Source organism: Motacilla alba, chromosome 23, assembly GCF_015832195.1.
Source record: "Motacilla alba alba isolate MOTALB_02 chromosome 23, Motacilla_alba_V1.0_pri, whole genome shotgun sequence".
Classification (NCBI taxonomy): Eukaryota; Metazoa; Chordata; class Aves; order Passeriformes; family Motacillidae; genus Motacilla; species Motacilla alba.
The window spans coordinates 68,436-83,473 of record NC_052038.1 but is presented as its reverse complement, the minus strand read 5'-3'; the positions used below and the strand labels follow the sequence as shown (position 1 = coordinate 83,473).

Below are 15,038 nucleotides of genomic sequence, written 5' to 3'. Positions count from 1 at the left end.
TCATGTTTCCCAGGCACATGGTGGGATTCTTCGGGTGTTCCGTGCAGTTCTGTTGGATTTGATGATCCATGTGAGTCCCTTCCAAATCATGATGTCGCATAATTCTATCATTCAAAGATCATGCTGACTCTGCTGTAAAATTTCCAGGGAAAAAGCAATGGTGGATAACACAACTGGTAGAGATTGAGAGCTGACCATGGCGAAGACTTGCTTTGGTCCCTTGATGTGTCCCAGGGAGCCATAGGCACAACAGTCCACCTGGATCACTAATGCACACCTGCTTTTCCTCACTGATAGTTTTCACATCTCTGTGCATTGTCTGCTCCCATCTGTCAGGTGCTGGGAACTGCAGCCTGTTCCAGCATGTGCTCTCTGTCCTGTGCTGTGGAAGAGGCTGTTGAGAGATTCTCTGGAGCTTTCATCAGGGCTTTGCTGACCATGGACATGCAGTGGGATTTTTCTCTGCCCTTCTTGGATCTTCATCCATCTTGTCATGGCAGGCTAAGGTCTGCTGGGCATCCAGTACTTTTCATTGCTGCTTTTTGGGGATTCTCCCAGTTCAGCATTTGGAAGAGTCTCTTCCCAAGCAGCGTTTGCCAGGGTTTGAATTTTTGGGGAAGGTTGATGTTTTTTCCTACAGTAATCTCCCAGGCTTTACTCTGCCCTAGGATTTGACATGATTTTTAGGCTCATGTTGTATCAGTGGCTGTGCCAAGGAGACTCCAGGGATTGCCTCGTGACTTGGCAGAGCAGCTGTGAGATTCATGGAGGAGGAAAAATGGGAGCAGCTTGTACCTTGTCCCTGACAGCTTTGGCAAAGGCTGTCTTGGGGAGGGTTTGGCCGCACAAGGTTTGGGGCTTGTTCCCAGACTTGGCCTTAAATGGCTGAGGGTTTATTTTGTTGCTGATCTGCTATGTTTGGAGGGAATGACCAGCTCAAAAGGCCATTACTGAACAGTGGGAATTTTTTCATCTGTTCATTTGCTCAGAACAGATTAAAACATGACCATCCTTTTTGCCCTTTCTCCAGGACTTGGGCAGGAAGCACTCTCAGCCATTTCCAGCTGATTCCCAGTATGGCTGTGCCTTCAGCATCAGCACCAGCAGCTGTTCCAGCACTCCCTTCCAGCCCGTTGACAGGTGCTGCCATTTTAAATACTTTCCACAAATTATGAACCATGAACTAGGAGCCTTACAGAGGTATTGTGCTGGTAAACAGACTTCCGTTGCCAAGAACCTTTCCTTCTATTCCCCGAGGGTAGAGTGTTCCTCCCACCCTGTTCCAAAAGGGAGGAAGGAGAAGGGGAAATGCAGCTGCTGTTTTCAGCTTTTCAAAGAGCAACCCTTAGTGCGGACCTTGCATGGAGAAGGAGAGAGAAACTGTACGTGTCCCACCCGGACTGGAGAGTCATTTAGGTGGGCTGGGGGGTGTGCAGCTGCTCCCAGTGCTAGTAGGGGTTGTGAATCATGGGATCGTGAAATAGTTTGGGTTGGGAGAGAACTGAAAGCTCGTCTCATTCCACTCGCTGCCATGGGCAGGAACACCTGCCACTAGAGCAGGTTGCTCGGGAGTCTTGTTTATCCTTTGGGATGGGGTGGAGTGGGAGGCTGGAAGGAGGAAAGGCAGGAACGATGCTTGGGACTGTAGGTAGCGCGACCTACAACTCCCAGAAGCCTCTGAGGGAGAGCCCGGCACCAGCAGCCAATCGGAGCCCGCGCTGCCGCGCTATAAAAAATGGCCGCGGAAGGGTTTCCGCCTCTTTCGGCCATGGCGGCGAGCTGGGGAGGTTGTGTGGCGGCCATCGGGGACCATCCACTGCCATCCGTCGTCGCCGGGGCTCTCCCGCTGCTCGGCTCCGCCGCATCGGCGCCCCATGGGCATCCCGTCCGGCGGAGGCGCTTAGAAGGCAGCGAAGGGCAGCGCGGCCTTGCCCCCGCCCTCAGGCCGGGCCCGGCCCCCGGTGAGTGAGGGACCCCCGAGGCTGGGCTGATGCCCTGTCCTGGGACAGGCGGCCGCGGGTGGAAGAGCTGCCCGGCCCTATCGAAGCTGCGTCTGTCGGTGCTGTGGTAGATGCAGTCAAAAAGGAGCCGAGAGCGAAGGGATTTTCCTCGACGGTCGCCGCTCAGTTGGAGCCTTCGTAACTGTCCGGCAACATTTCGGGAAAGTACATGGCCCGCCACGGGCTAGGGGGGGTTACTGTTGCTGGAAGGAGGCGGCTGCCGCAAATCCCTGCCCCTGGAGTCCAAATTGATGCACGGCCTAGGGGGAGGGGGAAGGGGTGTATCTCGTCTTTCTGTAGTTTTGTTTTAACTTACTTTTCCTGCAATTTACTTGAAGCTCAAGACTCTTCTTCCCCAGCAGTATCGTGGCGTAGAAGGAGGTGATCCCGAGACGTGGGATGGCTGGTGACAGCCTCAAATTTGGGCAGGTAAAATGCGCGATCTTGGTTCTGGAGTCCTCTGTTGAGAGGCTGAGAATTGGTTGGTTTTGTGGCCTTCCTGGACCAGAGTTGGAACCAGCAGCGTTTCCTGCCCCTCTGCTATTGGGCAGTGCCAGCGTGTGCTGTTCCAAGGCTGTGCATCATCCATTGGGCTTGTCCTTGGGGCTGGGCCCTGCAAACTCCCTTGGTACTTGCTCCATCCAGATGATGTATGGGTGACGTAAGGGCAATTCCTCTCTCTGGGGCCCGCTAGAGGCAGAACTCTGTGTCAACCCTGATGCCAGAGCCAGTCAATCACTGTGGCAGACTTTACCAGATAAGCTCTCTGTTAACCTGCATGTTAATCCAAGAGCTGTGGCTCCATGCAGTAGCTGCAGGTCTCCAACAACATGCCAGAGCAATGGGAAGGTCTTTGACTGCTGGGCCTCTTCTGCCTGTGACTGTCACTCACCCCTCCAATACATTTTTGGGAATTGGGCTGTTCCTTGCTTGGGGTTCCAGGATGGAATGAGTCAAGGGTGTGTCCACAAAGGTCTGCAGCCCACTGCTGATAGTGGGGGTATGTTGTGATGTCTTCCAGGGTCCTGGGTGTTCCAGAGCTCACACATCTGTTGGATGAACCCAGGTGAGAGGGTAGTACCCTTGTTGGATCTCCACAGCCCATCCCTCCAAATCCCTTTCCCATCAGATCTGAGTACCGATCTTGTGGTCGAAAAAGGAGGAAGAGTAACATTCATGCTGGTCTTGGGCTCTCTGCAGGTGTGTCCTGTGCTGAGAGGGGCCACTAGGAAGACAGGCTGCGCTGGCCTCACTATTTTGGGAATTCTGGTTAGGAAGGAAACTCCTGGTCAGGAGAAGGGATAAATATTGGGCACAGGGGGCAGACATGCCATGAGGGTTGGGGGGTCTGGAATTTGTCAGGAATATCTGAGCCATGGATTTACAGTGACCCATTGGCTTCAGGCACTAAATTCGGGCTTTGTTTTCTCAGCAATAACTGTGGAAAAATATAAGATCCTGTGCGCCCTGCCCAAGGGCTTCAGCTTGCTTCCTATAGGACCTGAGTTGTGGGAAAGCTGCAGTGTGGAGCATGTGAGTGTCCTCTGGGGAACGCCTGGTGTTGGGATGGGAAATAAGTGTAAACTAGATACTGGGTGGAAATTCTTGGCTGTGAGGAGGCCCTGGTTGCTCAGAGAAGCTGTGGCTGCCCCATCCCTGGAGTGTCCAGGGCCAGGTTGGATGGGGCTTAGGCCATCCTGGTCTGGTGGACAGTATCCCTGCCCGTGGCAGGGTGTGGAATGGGGTAAGCTTTTAAGGTGCCTTCTAACCCAAACTATTCTGGGATTGCGTGATTCGGAGTGGGTTTTGGAGGACAGGGTACAGTTCAAGCTGACTGCTGGAAGTGGCCAGTTTTTCACCTGGACTGTGCAGGTGGGAATGATCAACCTTATTTCAGAGGCTTTTAATTGGCCAGAGTTGTGCTCTGTGGTGCAGGGTGTGGGCGAGATCAGTGGCAGTGCAGCCTGGTCCATGATGATTCTTGAGTCTGGAGACTGTTGGATGAGTCCTGCGGATATGGGGCTGAGGCCAGGCGTGAGCTGCCCAAAACCACAGGGCAGGGAGGGGACATCCAGGAGCTCTGGAATGTGCATGGAATCTGACGCAGTGTGGAGCCTGACTGCTCATCACTCATCTGGATTCTTTTTTATCCCTTTTTTCAGGTCTAAGCAGAGGGTGAGCCATCCCTGAGGGACTTCGTGCTGCAGTGCCAGACTGTTCTTTCCCAGCCCTCTCCTCAGAAGTGATAGCTCTGCATAGCCAGATCCTGGCTCCTTCCAGAGCTCCACTAAGTGGGATCAGCCACTTCAGGGCTCCACTCACCTGCAGTGGAGGGAGATGGAGCTGGTTTGGCTCCAGGTATTGCTGAAGCTCTGGTTCAGATGCTCCACATGGAAGAACAGTCTGTTCCATGGAGTTTTCAGGAAGGGGATATTGAATATTTGATTAGAGCAGAGAGCCAGTAATGTCATAGTGGTGGGTTTGATCCCTGTACAGGCCATTCACTTAAGAGCTGGACTCAGTGATCCGTGTGGGTCCCTTCCAACTTAAAATAGTCTCTGTGTGTGATAGGAGTTAGAATAAATGCAATTATTTCAAATCCTTGTGGTGTCTCTTGTGTTTGAGTTGCACTGGGATGGGGTGAGGCTGGGCTGGCCCTACGCCATGGAGCCTGAGGATCCCCTTCCAGTGGAGTTCACCAGTGCTCAGAGGTAAGTTCCTGTGCTTGCTGCAGCACCTGTCAGTGGGATGTCCCCCTCAGCCCTCCGCAGGGGTCCCTGGAATACAGAAATACCGTGGGCCTTCATGGAGGTGCTAGAGCAGTTTCAACACCCTGAGCTGGAGCCTTGGTGATTCTGGTTGCCTGTTTTCTCACCATGGAGAAAAATGGGTTGTGGGGAACCACAACCTCTGAGTTGGAGCCACTCATTTCTGTCCCTGGATGGCTGGGCTGAGGTAAATTTTTGTCCCGGAATATTGAGCTGGTGCCTCTGACTCCTCTAGTCTCCTACTTTGAGGTCTTGAGAGCCCCTTCCTATGGAGCATCTCCCAGGATCTTGGCTCCTGGGGACACCGATGAGTCTGTGCACTCACTGCCTGACTGTCCCTGTTGTCACCAAAGCCAGGCAATGGAGACATGAGAGGCTGCCACTAGAGGTGGACATGCAGAATTGGCATGTGGCAACACTAAACATCCTGGCTGCAACAAACAGACTAAATGCCAATGTGATTAGAGCTGAACCTGTGCTGCTGCTAAAGTTGGAAATGCTGGGCTGTTGCTAGGGTTTGTGTTTTGGAGTTTGGTGGTTGGGAAACGGGTAAATGGATAAAAATCGTTTTAAAAGCAAGGGAATTAAAAAGGCAAGTAAACTAATTCAGTGGTTTTCCTAAGTGGTTAAAAGAACTATGCAGCAGCTCCAAATCCTCTTTTGTATGTACACCTGGGAAGAAGACTTAAACTTCTTTCCTCAGTGTTAGTGGGAGGGATGAGGAAGGAGCTGGCAGCTGCTCCCTCCCTGGGGCAGTTTGTCTGTCTGGGTGACTGCAGGGCCAGAGCTGTCCCTGTCCCCAGGTGGGGTGGGGACAAGGGTGGAGACCTGTCCTGTCGCTGCCAGCACACCAGGAGCACGGTGGGTCGGGATCTAGTCAGCTCAGGCTTGGAGACAGTGATAGATTCCCCCCAGGATCCTGACCCCGAGGGACACTTCCAGTTCTGTGTCATCGTGCTGGGAGACGCAGCCGTGGGCAAGTGCTCAATGCTGCGCTGCTTCTGCTTCACTGATGGGCTGGGTGGGGGTCCTGGTTGGGCAGCCGTGCCAGGCCCCACCGTCGTTGTCAAGTTCTACAGCCAGACTATCCTGATGCCACCCACTGGCAAGGCCAAGCTGCATCTCTGGGACACGGCTGGCTAGGAGCGGTTCAGGTGAGGTGGGTATGTGGACCCCAGCACCTCACTGAGTCATCCTCCCACTCTGGGGTGTTTGTAAATCCCCAGCTCAGTGTGGAGGGACGGACAGCAATGGCTCACTGGGATGGTGATACTTTAGGGGCCAGTGGCACCTTGTGCTGAGCTTGCAGTGACACTGGAGCTGTTCAGGGTAGCAGCCAAGGGAGCAGGGCTGGGTGCTCGTTGCCATGCACTGGTGGGCTGGGTGGTTCCTTTCCTGATTGCATCAGGCTGGAGCCAGGAGCACCTGGGAGTGTGAGAGAGGCTCAAATGGGGCACAAAGGGCTGAAGACTGAAGCGCTGTGGCTGGAGCTGGGCTCCTGGGCTCTCCCTCTCCCTGTGAACCTTTTGGGGACCCCAGGATTGGCTCTGGTGGTGCCCTATTTCTGTCCAGTGCTGCCCCATCCCCACTACATCTGGGGCTGTTGCGGGGATTAATGGTTGTAGTATTCTGCATTTGTATTTTGTAATACTTTGTATTCGTGTGATTTTATATTCCCTTATTGTTCCCAAACGTTTGTCCTAGAGTGTGCCCCTTCCCTTTTGCCTATCTAGGCATTTCCTTTTGCTGAGATCATCCCCAAACCCCCCCTCCCTGGTTTCCTTGTCAATCACTTGGTATCCCGTCCCCTATATCCAGAACTTTCGGACAAAGTCATCGGGTGATTTGCTAGGAGCCAAAGGTCAGCCCCTCAACTACTGTCCTATACGTTATCTCAAATGTCCATTCCCCGTGGCCTGATGCCTAGGGGATCTTTATTGGTCAAGCAATGTATATACCTTCCGTTCCCTCCCATCTTTAAATGCAGCCTCCACATTTCCCTCGGCGCTCTGAGCTAGAGGCCCCCCACCCGAGGCAACCAGGGTCCCTCTGGGGCTCTGGATAAACCTCGGTTTGGCCTCCTGCTGAGAGTCGCCCTTTTATCTTCTACCGCTGTCTCCAGAAGTCTCTCTGCTGCAAAGGCAAATAGCCTGACAGCCACCAGCACCCCCGGGCACGAGAGAGTGTCCCCCCGCTGTCGGTCTGCTTTGGGGGCTGCCCCCCCCGCTGTGTGCCGGCCGGGGCCAGCCGGGGTTTGCTGAGAAGGCTCCCAGACAGAGACGGAGACATCTTGGCGATCCACCGTGAGGCTTCTGCTACACCCTGGGAATCCCATGAAAGGGGCTTAGATAAGCCCTGGGCCGGTGAGATACCTCGGTGAGAAGATCATTCAGTTTCAGTGAGTGCTTTTCTCCAGAGGACGAGGCAGGTAATTCCTGTCCCCCCAGGAACCTGTTTCAGGTAGAAGGCACTGTCCCCAGGATCCCCCACCCGTTCTGCACTGGATTGGCAAGTTTGCCCTTTTCTTGTTTTCACTGCTCGCTGGAGAGAGCTGGTTTCTTTCTATTTTTTGGCAAGCTGCCAGCTGCAAACGTCAGTTTCTCTTCTCCTCCCCTTCCCCTCCCTCCTAGGTCAGTGAAAGTTTTAGAGATACAAACTTTACATCACAGCCATGGGTGTTGGGCTGCCAGTGTCTCCTAAAGGTCTTTATTACCACATTTTAGATTTACTTAACAGTGAAGGAATCAGATTTTCAAAAAGAGAGTTGAAACAATTTGTGAAGTGGCTATTTCTCCATTTCCCTGATGTACCAATTGAAAATATTAAGGTTTTGGCATATTGGGACAAAATTGGCAATGAGTTTTTGAAAGTAGGAAAATTAGGTGATAAGTCTCTGTCAAAATTTGCTTTTCTAGCTATGCAGATCAGAAATGTTGTAAAATCAAAATCAGAAATGGAGAAACAGACATCCAGAAACAACCCCAATGTCTCTGCTCCCCTAAAATCCAATTCATACCCCCCCAACTTATGTTCTCCCTCTCCTATCCTCCCCCCTCTCCCTTTGCCCATGCACAGGGCGCTCTCAGGAAAGCTCCCCTTCCTAACTTCCCTCAGAACTTCCCTGCCCCCACCTCAGAGATCTCTGGGCAAACTCTCCGAGATTCTACCCTCCCCTCCTCACCCCCAGTTGGCAATACCCTGTCCCGGAAACCTTCCATTCGTTTCGAGCGCCCCATTTCTACTCCGGACATTCCTACAGAGGTCCAGGATGCCTGCGAGCACATGGCACATCCGGTCCTTTGTCCCCCTTTTCCCCACAACCCCTTTCGCTCACCCAATAACCCTTTCCGGACCGAAACCCCTGCCCTTGAAACCTGCCCGCCCTGCTCTCTCCCGTCTGCTCCGGCACCACCCTGCTCCGCTCCCTCAGGGGCGCGCCCAGCCGCCGTCCCCTCGCCTCGCCCTTCCCGCACCGCGCGCTCCGGCTGCCATGGCAGGGCGGGGAGAGGCAGAGCCGAGAGGCAGCAGCCCCCGTCCCTTCCGCAGCGCCTGTCACATGCATCTCTGACCTGCAAGGTGGAGTTCAGCCACACTGGACACCTTTTACGTTTCAATCCACCAAAGAGTTAGTCAAAGCGCAGAGGGAATTTAATAGAGATAGTGAATATTTCAGAGGGCTTCTCCGAGCGACGCTCACTGGATCAGATTTAACCCCTGCTGATTTAAAACAGCTATTTTCCTGCTTGTTAACCCAAACAGAATACCTCCTGTGGGAAGCAGCATGGGAAAAAGAGGTGAGAGCCAATTTGCCAGCTCTGTGAGCTGATCAGGCCACTGCTACTGATAGTTTTGGGAAGTTAATATCATTAGATCATTTATGTGGACAAGGGGAGTGGAGTGATGGAAATAGTCAGGCAGAAGGCATTCCCAGAAAAGCTCTCAAAAGAGAGTGCTAAAGCAGCTGAGAAAGCCTTCTTTGGCTTGCATCCGGATGCTCCTATTCAGAACTATCTGAAAATAACACAATCTCCATCTGAGTCTTTTATGAGTTTTGTAGAAAGGTTGAGAAAAGCTGTGGACTTGCAAATCCAAAATGAAGGGGCAAGGCTGGAAGTCCTCACCAAGATTGCTAAGCAGAATGCAAATGAAAAGTGCAAAGCCGCGATCCTAAGTCTGCCTCTTGACCCAATGCCTACGCTGCAATCTATGCTAGAAGCCTGTGCCATCAAAGTCACAACCACCTCTGCGGATCAAGAGGAGAAACCAAAGCCAATCAGGAGGATTGCAGCTGCGGACGTCCCTCCATCATCTGATCCACCACCCACCAGCCCGCTCCAGAGAGTCGCGATGCCACAGGAGAGAATCTCCAGCTCTAACCGACCCTGCCATCTTTGTGGGAAATTAGGGCATTGGATGCCTCTGTGTCCTCTGAAAAGGGAGTTTATGGATTTTAAGTATAATAATCAGAAACATCAGAATCCCCCAAATGAGAATCTCCCAAAAAAACTGAATCAAGAGCGCTCATTTCCCCAGCGCTATGACAAAAATAGGGTGGGTCCAATTCTAACACAAAGGGGAAACGAAAGACCAAGTTTAAGAGAACTACCTGTGCCAAATCAGACACTTTCATTAGACATAACAAAATTTTCATCTCACTGTGGTAATCCCATGCCAATTCTAACCACAAATTCTTCCCGTAATCCTTTCAGGTTGGTACTGACAGAGCCTCTCCATCTCAAGAACAGTGTCTGGCATTTTATAACTGTTAACCCTGAACAGCCAGGTACTTGGACACAGCTTTGCCGAACACGTGACAGTAAGTATGTCGTCCTTGGGGACACAAAACACACACCCCAGGAAATTAATATTATTCCAGGTCTCATATCATCAGACCTGGAGCAGTTTGTCATCTGGCTCCACTGTACTCACCCACCCGTGTACCTGCCCAAAGGACAAATAATAGCCCAAGCCATCCCAGTGCCTGAGCCTCCGGGGGACCAGGAGCAAGTGTACACTTTCAGAAATAAACTCTATCCCCAGGTCTGCTGGACTCAGGTACTGGGAAGAGAAAAACCTCATTTATCATGTGGGCTGCACTGGGGTGGAGAGTACAAATCTGTGCAAGGACATTTAGATACTGGGGCAGATGTTATGATCATTCCCTCCAGGAAATGGCCATCACATTGGGAACTGCAGAACGTACCTGGACAGGTACAGGGTGTAGGAGGCATCCAACTAGCAAAACAATCAAAAAAATGTCATTCAAATTGAGGGGCCGAATGGGAAAGTAGCTTTAATACGCCCATTCATTTTGGATTACACTGAACCGCTTTGGGGAAGAGATTTATTAGTGCAGCGGGGAACCACAATTGACATTCCTGAAAGCCCTCAGGTTTTTCAGATGGCGGCCACTGAGGAACGCCCTACCCAAAAGATAACTTGGAAAACTGATTCTCCAGTATGGGGAGAGCAGTGGCCGCTCAGTAAGGAAAAATTAAAGGCGCTTGAAGAACTAGTAAGCGAGCAGTTAAAAAAGGGTCACATTGTAGAAACCATGTCTCCCTGGAATTCACCTGTTTTTGTCATTAAAAAGCCTAACAAAGACAAATGGAGACTTCTCCATGACCTTCGTCAACTTAACAATGTTGTTGAAGATATGGGATCTCTCCAGCCAGGGTTACCATCACCCACAATGTTTCCACAGAATTGGTCTTTAGCTGTGATTGATATAAAAGACTGTTTTTTCCACATTCCCCTGCACCCTGACGATGCTCCACGTTTTGCCTTCTCGGTTCCCACTATTAACCGAGAAGCCCCAGTGAAGAGATACCTCTGGAAAGTATTCCCACAAGGACGTAAAGTGAGTCCAGTGATTTGCCAGCGGTATGTCTCTTCCTTGCTGTCCCCAGTCCGTGTAGCTGCAGGGAATTCTATCATCCTGCACTACATGGATGACATCCTGGTGTGTGCCCCAACTGATGACATGCTTACTCACACACTTGACCTGACAATCAATGCATTGGTTGCTGCTGGGTTTGAGCTCCAGGAAGAAAAAATTCAAAGGGTGCCACCTTGGAGGTACCTGGGTCTTGAAATTGGAAAGCGGACTATAGTGCCGCAAAAATTAGCTATCAAAAGTAAAATCAAAACATTAGCAGATCTCCACCAACTGTGTGGGTCTCTAAACTGGGTGAGACCTTGGCTAGGCATTTCCACTGAAGACCTAGCCCCGCTATTCAATTTGTTAAAAGGGGGAGAGGAGATTAGTTCTCCTAGGACCCTCACACAGGAGGCGAGAACTGCACTGGAGAAAGTCCAGGAGACAATGTCTGCCAGGCAGGCCCACAGGTGCCAGCAGGGCCTGCCCTTCAAGTTCATCATCTTGGGTAAGTTACCACACCTTCATGGGGTGATCCTTCAGTGGGAAACTGCCCAGGGAGGGAAAAGCGACCAGGACAAGAAGGACCCACTCTTAATCATAGAATGGGTCTTCCTCAGTCACAACAGGTCCAAAAGGATGACAAGGCCACAGGAGCTGGTGGCAGAACTGATCCAGAAGGCAAGAATTCGGATCAGGGAATTAGCAGGGTGTGACTTTGACTGCATCCACATTCCCTTACAACTAGAATCGGGCCAACTAACTAAAGTAATGTTAGAACAATTGCTTAGAGAAAATGAAGCCCTGCAATTTGCATTGGATAGCTACACAGGTCAAATTTTGATCCATCGAACAGCCCACAAAATATTTAATTTGGACGTTCAGTTTGCTTTATCATTGACAAGTATTCAGAGTAAGACGCCTCTAAAGGCATTGACAGTTTTCACTGACGCATCTGGAACATCCCACAAGTCAGTGGTGACTTGGAAAGATCCTCAAACTCAGCAGTGGGAGGCAGATATTGCCAAGGTGGAGGGATCACCTCAAATTGCTGAATTGGCTGCTGTCGTCAGAGCCTTCGAGAGGTTTTCAGAGCCTTTTAATTTAGTTACTGATTCAGCCTACGTGGCAGGTGTAGTGTCCAGGGCAGAAAATGCTGTATTGCAAGAAGTTTCCAACAGTGCTTTGTATGAATTGCTCTCAATATTAGTAAAAATAATCTCCCACCGAGAACAGCCCTTTTATGTGATGCATGTCAGGTCACACACAGACCTGCCAGGGTTCATTGCAGAAGGTAATAGTAGAGCTGATGCCCTTGTGGCACCAGTTGAGATGGCCCCGCTCCCAGACATATTCCAACAAGCAAAGATCAGCCATCATCTCTTCCATCAAAATGCACCCGGCTTGGTTTGGCAATTCCACCTAACGCGTGAACAAGCCCAGGCCATCGTAGCCACATGTCCTTCCTGTCAGTAACATTCACTACCCTCCCTAAGTACAGGGGCAAACCCTAGGGGTTTGCAGGCCTGTGAGGTGTGGCAGACAGATGTGACCCACATCTCATCATTTGGCAAATTTAAATATGTCCATGTCTCCGTGGATACTTTCTCTGGTGCCATCTACGCTTCTGCCCACATAGGGGAGAAAGTCTCAGATGTGAAAAAACATCTCATGCAAGCCTTCGCCACATTGGGAATCCCTAAGATTATCAAATCTGACAATGGCCCAGCGTACAAGTCCTAAGAGTTTCGGAGCTTCCTGCAGCAATGGGGAATAGACCATAAGACTGGCATCCCTTATTCCCCGACAGGCCAAGCTGTGGTTGAGAGGGCCCACCAGAGCCTAAAAAAGGTCCTTCACCAGCAACAAGGGGCTGTGAAGGTGGAGTCCCCTCAAGTTCGGTTGTCCAGAGCACTGTTCACGCTGAATTTTTTTAATTGCACTTATGAGAATCTTAATCCACCCATCATGAGGCATTTTAAAGACAACAGTCAGTACAACCTGAAAGCCTGGCCACCTGTGCTCATGAAAGACCCTGAGACTTGGAAAACAGAGGCGCCTTATGAGCTTGTGACCTGGGGTGGGGGATATGCATGTGTATCCACTCCCTCAGGCTTGAGATGGATCCCCTCTAAATGGGTAAGGCCATACATTCCAAAGGTGTCAAAAAGCAAACCCACGGCACAAGTAGCCAGTGCTTGCTGGAGGAGAAAGCGCCGTCAGACTCTTTAAGGTTAAGTTGCTATTACCTGAATTTTATTCCTAATGTTTTTTATCTTCAGTTTTTTCAGTGTTTCCCTTTGATCTGAACTCAGTTCCTGTATCATCAGAATGAGTCCCATCCTTCTGCTGCTCCTGGTATCAGCCATCCATCCAGGTCAGATGTGGATCGTTTCTCAGCCTCAGGCGAACGTATGGACGACTCTTGCCAAAGTCCTCAATCAAGATCACATTTCCCTGTCCACCTCCTCTGTGTCTGATCAACTTTCTGCTCCTACTACATAATCATCGGTGTGAGGAGTTTGAGGGTCTCTGCTGCCTGAATCTGTCATCCAAGGCTGAGAATGTCCACAAAATCATTGGAAAGATGCAACAGATGGTCCACGACATCAAGCAGGAAACAGCAGACTGGATGGATGGACTTTTCCAAGCATGGGGACTCTCTGGCTGGATTAAATCCATACTAAAATCTGTACTTTTAATTTTGCTTGTTTTTCTAATCATCTTGATCAGCTTTGGGATCATCAAGAGCATGGTAACCAAATTAATATTAAAAACTACTTCTCCTTTAGAGATCAATCAGGTGATAGTTCCCACCGCTCCCGAGGAAGGAGCGGAAGCCTTTGTATTGCAGCCTTGGGTTGCCGATGCTTAAGATCACCCCAAGCTGAGTCTTGAAATTTTATACTTAAGTGCCTCTTCCTTTTTTATTCAAACAAAAAGAGGGAGATGTAGTATTCTGCATTTGTATTTTGTAATACTTTGTATTCGCGTGATTTTATATTCCCTTATTGTTCCCAAACGTTTGTCCTAGAGTGTGCCCCTTCCCTTTTGCCTATCTAGGCATTTCCTTTTGCTGAGATCATCCCCAAACCCCCCCTCCCTGGTTTCCTTGTCAATCACTTGGTATCCCGTCCCCTATATCCAGAACTTTCGGACAAAGTCATCGGGTGATTTGCTAGGAGCCAAAGGTCAGCCCCTCAACTACTGTCCTATACGTTATCTCAAATGTCCATTCCCCGTGGCCTGATGCCTAGGGGATCTTTATTGGTCAAGCAATGTATATACCTTCCGTTCCCTCCCATCTTTAAATGCAGCCTCCACATTTCCCTCGGCGCTCTGAGCTAGAGGCCCCCCACCTGAGGCAACCAGGGTCCCTCTGGGGCTCTGGATAAACCTTGGTTTGGCCTCCTGCTGAGAGTCGCCCTTTTATCTTCTACCGCTGTCTCCAGAAGTCTCTCTGCTGCAAAGGCAAATAGCCTGACAGCCACCAGCACCCCCGGGCACGAGAGAATGTCCCCCCGCTGTCGGTCTGCTTTGGGGGCTGCCCCCCCCGCTGTGTGCTGGCCGGGGCCAGCCGGGGTTTGCTGAGAAGGCTCCCAGACAGAGACGGAGACAAGTGGTACCACAGAGTGCCTGAAAACCCCACAGGTCTTCTCTGGAGCTCCCCAGTCTGAGGAGAGGGATGCTGAACAGAAAACGGCAGTGTGAATGGCCAAGACAGGTCTCCCTTTCCCACTCCTGAGGTCCAATCTGTCACCCAAAAATCTCCCAAGCCCCATCCTAGGGTTGTTGGTGTTAGAGCTTCCCAGTATCCTTGGAAAGCCTGCTGGGTATGCCCAGATCCATCATCGGGTCCTTCTACCTGAGTGCAGCGGGGGTCCTGCTGGTGTTCGACCTCACCAACGGAGCATCTTTTGAGCATGTTCCTGAGTGGTATCACGAAGCTGTGGGGGACCGGCTGCCTGCCTTTGTTCTGGTGGGACACAAGTGTGACCTGGTGGGCGAGCGAGCCGCGTCAGTAGAGAAAGCTGGACACCTTGCTGCCACTCTGGGCATGGCCTTCGTGGAGACCTCGGCCCTCAGCAACCTCAACATGGAGTTGGCCTTCCAGACACTGGCTGGAGGTATCCAGCAGGCACCGGGCTAGGGCATCCTTGCCCCACACCAGGGATGTGATGGCATCAGGCTCATCCCCAACCAGAGTCGCTGCCAGCCCCTGGCAGGGAGGGAGCCCCGGGAGCACTGCTGGTGCTGATAGGGATAGGGGGATGGGGGACCCCCAGTCGTGGGGATGCTTCTCTCTCCACCCAGCACCTGCAGCCCTTGTGTGATTATGGGGGTTGGGTCTCCCACCTGGGCTTGGGTTTATTTCCAACCTTAATTTGGGGG

General features: G+C 51.3%; 1 protein-coding gene and 3 non-coding genes across 4 annotated transcripts; all 4 read left to right on the top strand.

The window, feature by feature from the left end:
- Positions 1-1,616: 1,616 nt before the first annotated feature.
- Positions 1,617-14,796, top strand: LOC119711089 (ras-related protein Rab-42-like). The gene is given in 6 exon segments (XM_038160843.1): positions 1,617-1,961; positions 2,339-2,429; positions 3,022-3,066; positions 3,433-3,533; positions 4,163-5,922; positions 14,490-14,796. Coding segments are annotated over 2 exon segments (744 nt in total). The 5' UTR covers positions 1,617-1,961; positions 2,339-2,429; positions 3,022-3,066; positions 3,433-3,533; positions 4,163-5,485.
- On the top strand, positions 2,031-2,173 carry LOC119711252. Its single transcript, XR_005259689.1, has one exon. It is a non-coding gene; the product is annotated as a small nucleolar RNA SNORA16B/SNORA16A family (small nucleolar RNA).
- LOC119711253 lies at positions 2,775-2,905 on the top strand. The gene has a single exon (XR_005259690.1). It is a non-coding gene; the product is annotated as a small nucleolar RNA SNORA44 (small nucleolar RNA).
- LOC119711250 lies at positions 3,964-4,034 on the top strand. The gene has a single exon (XR_005259687.1). It is a non-coding gene; the product is annotated as a small nucleolar RNA SNORD99 (small nucleolar RNA).
- Positions 14,797-15,038: the final 242 nt, after the last annotated feature.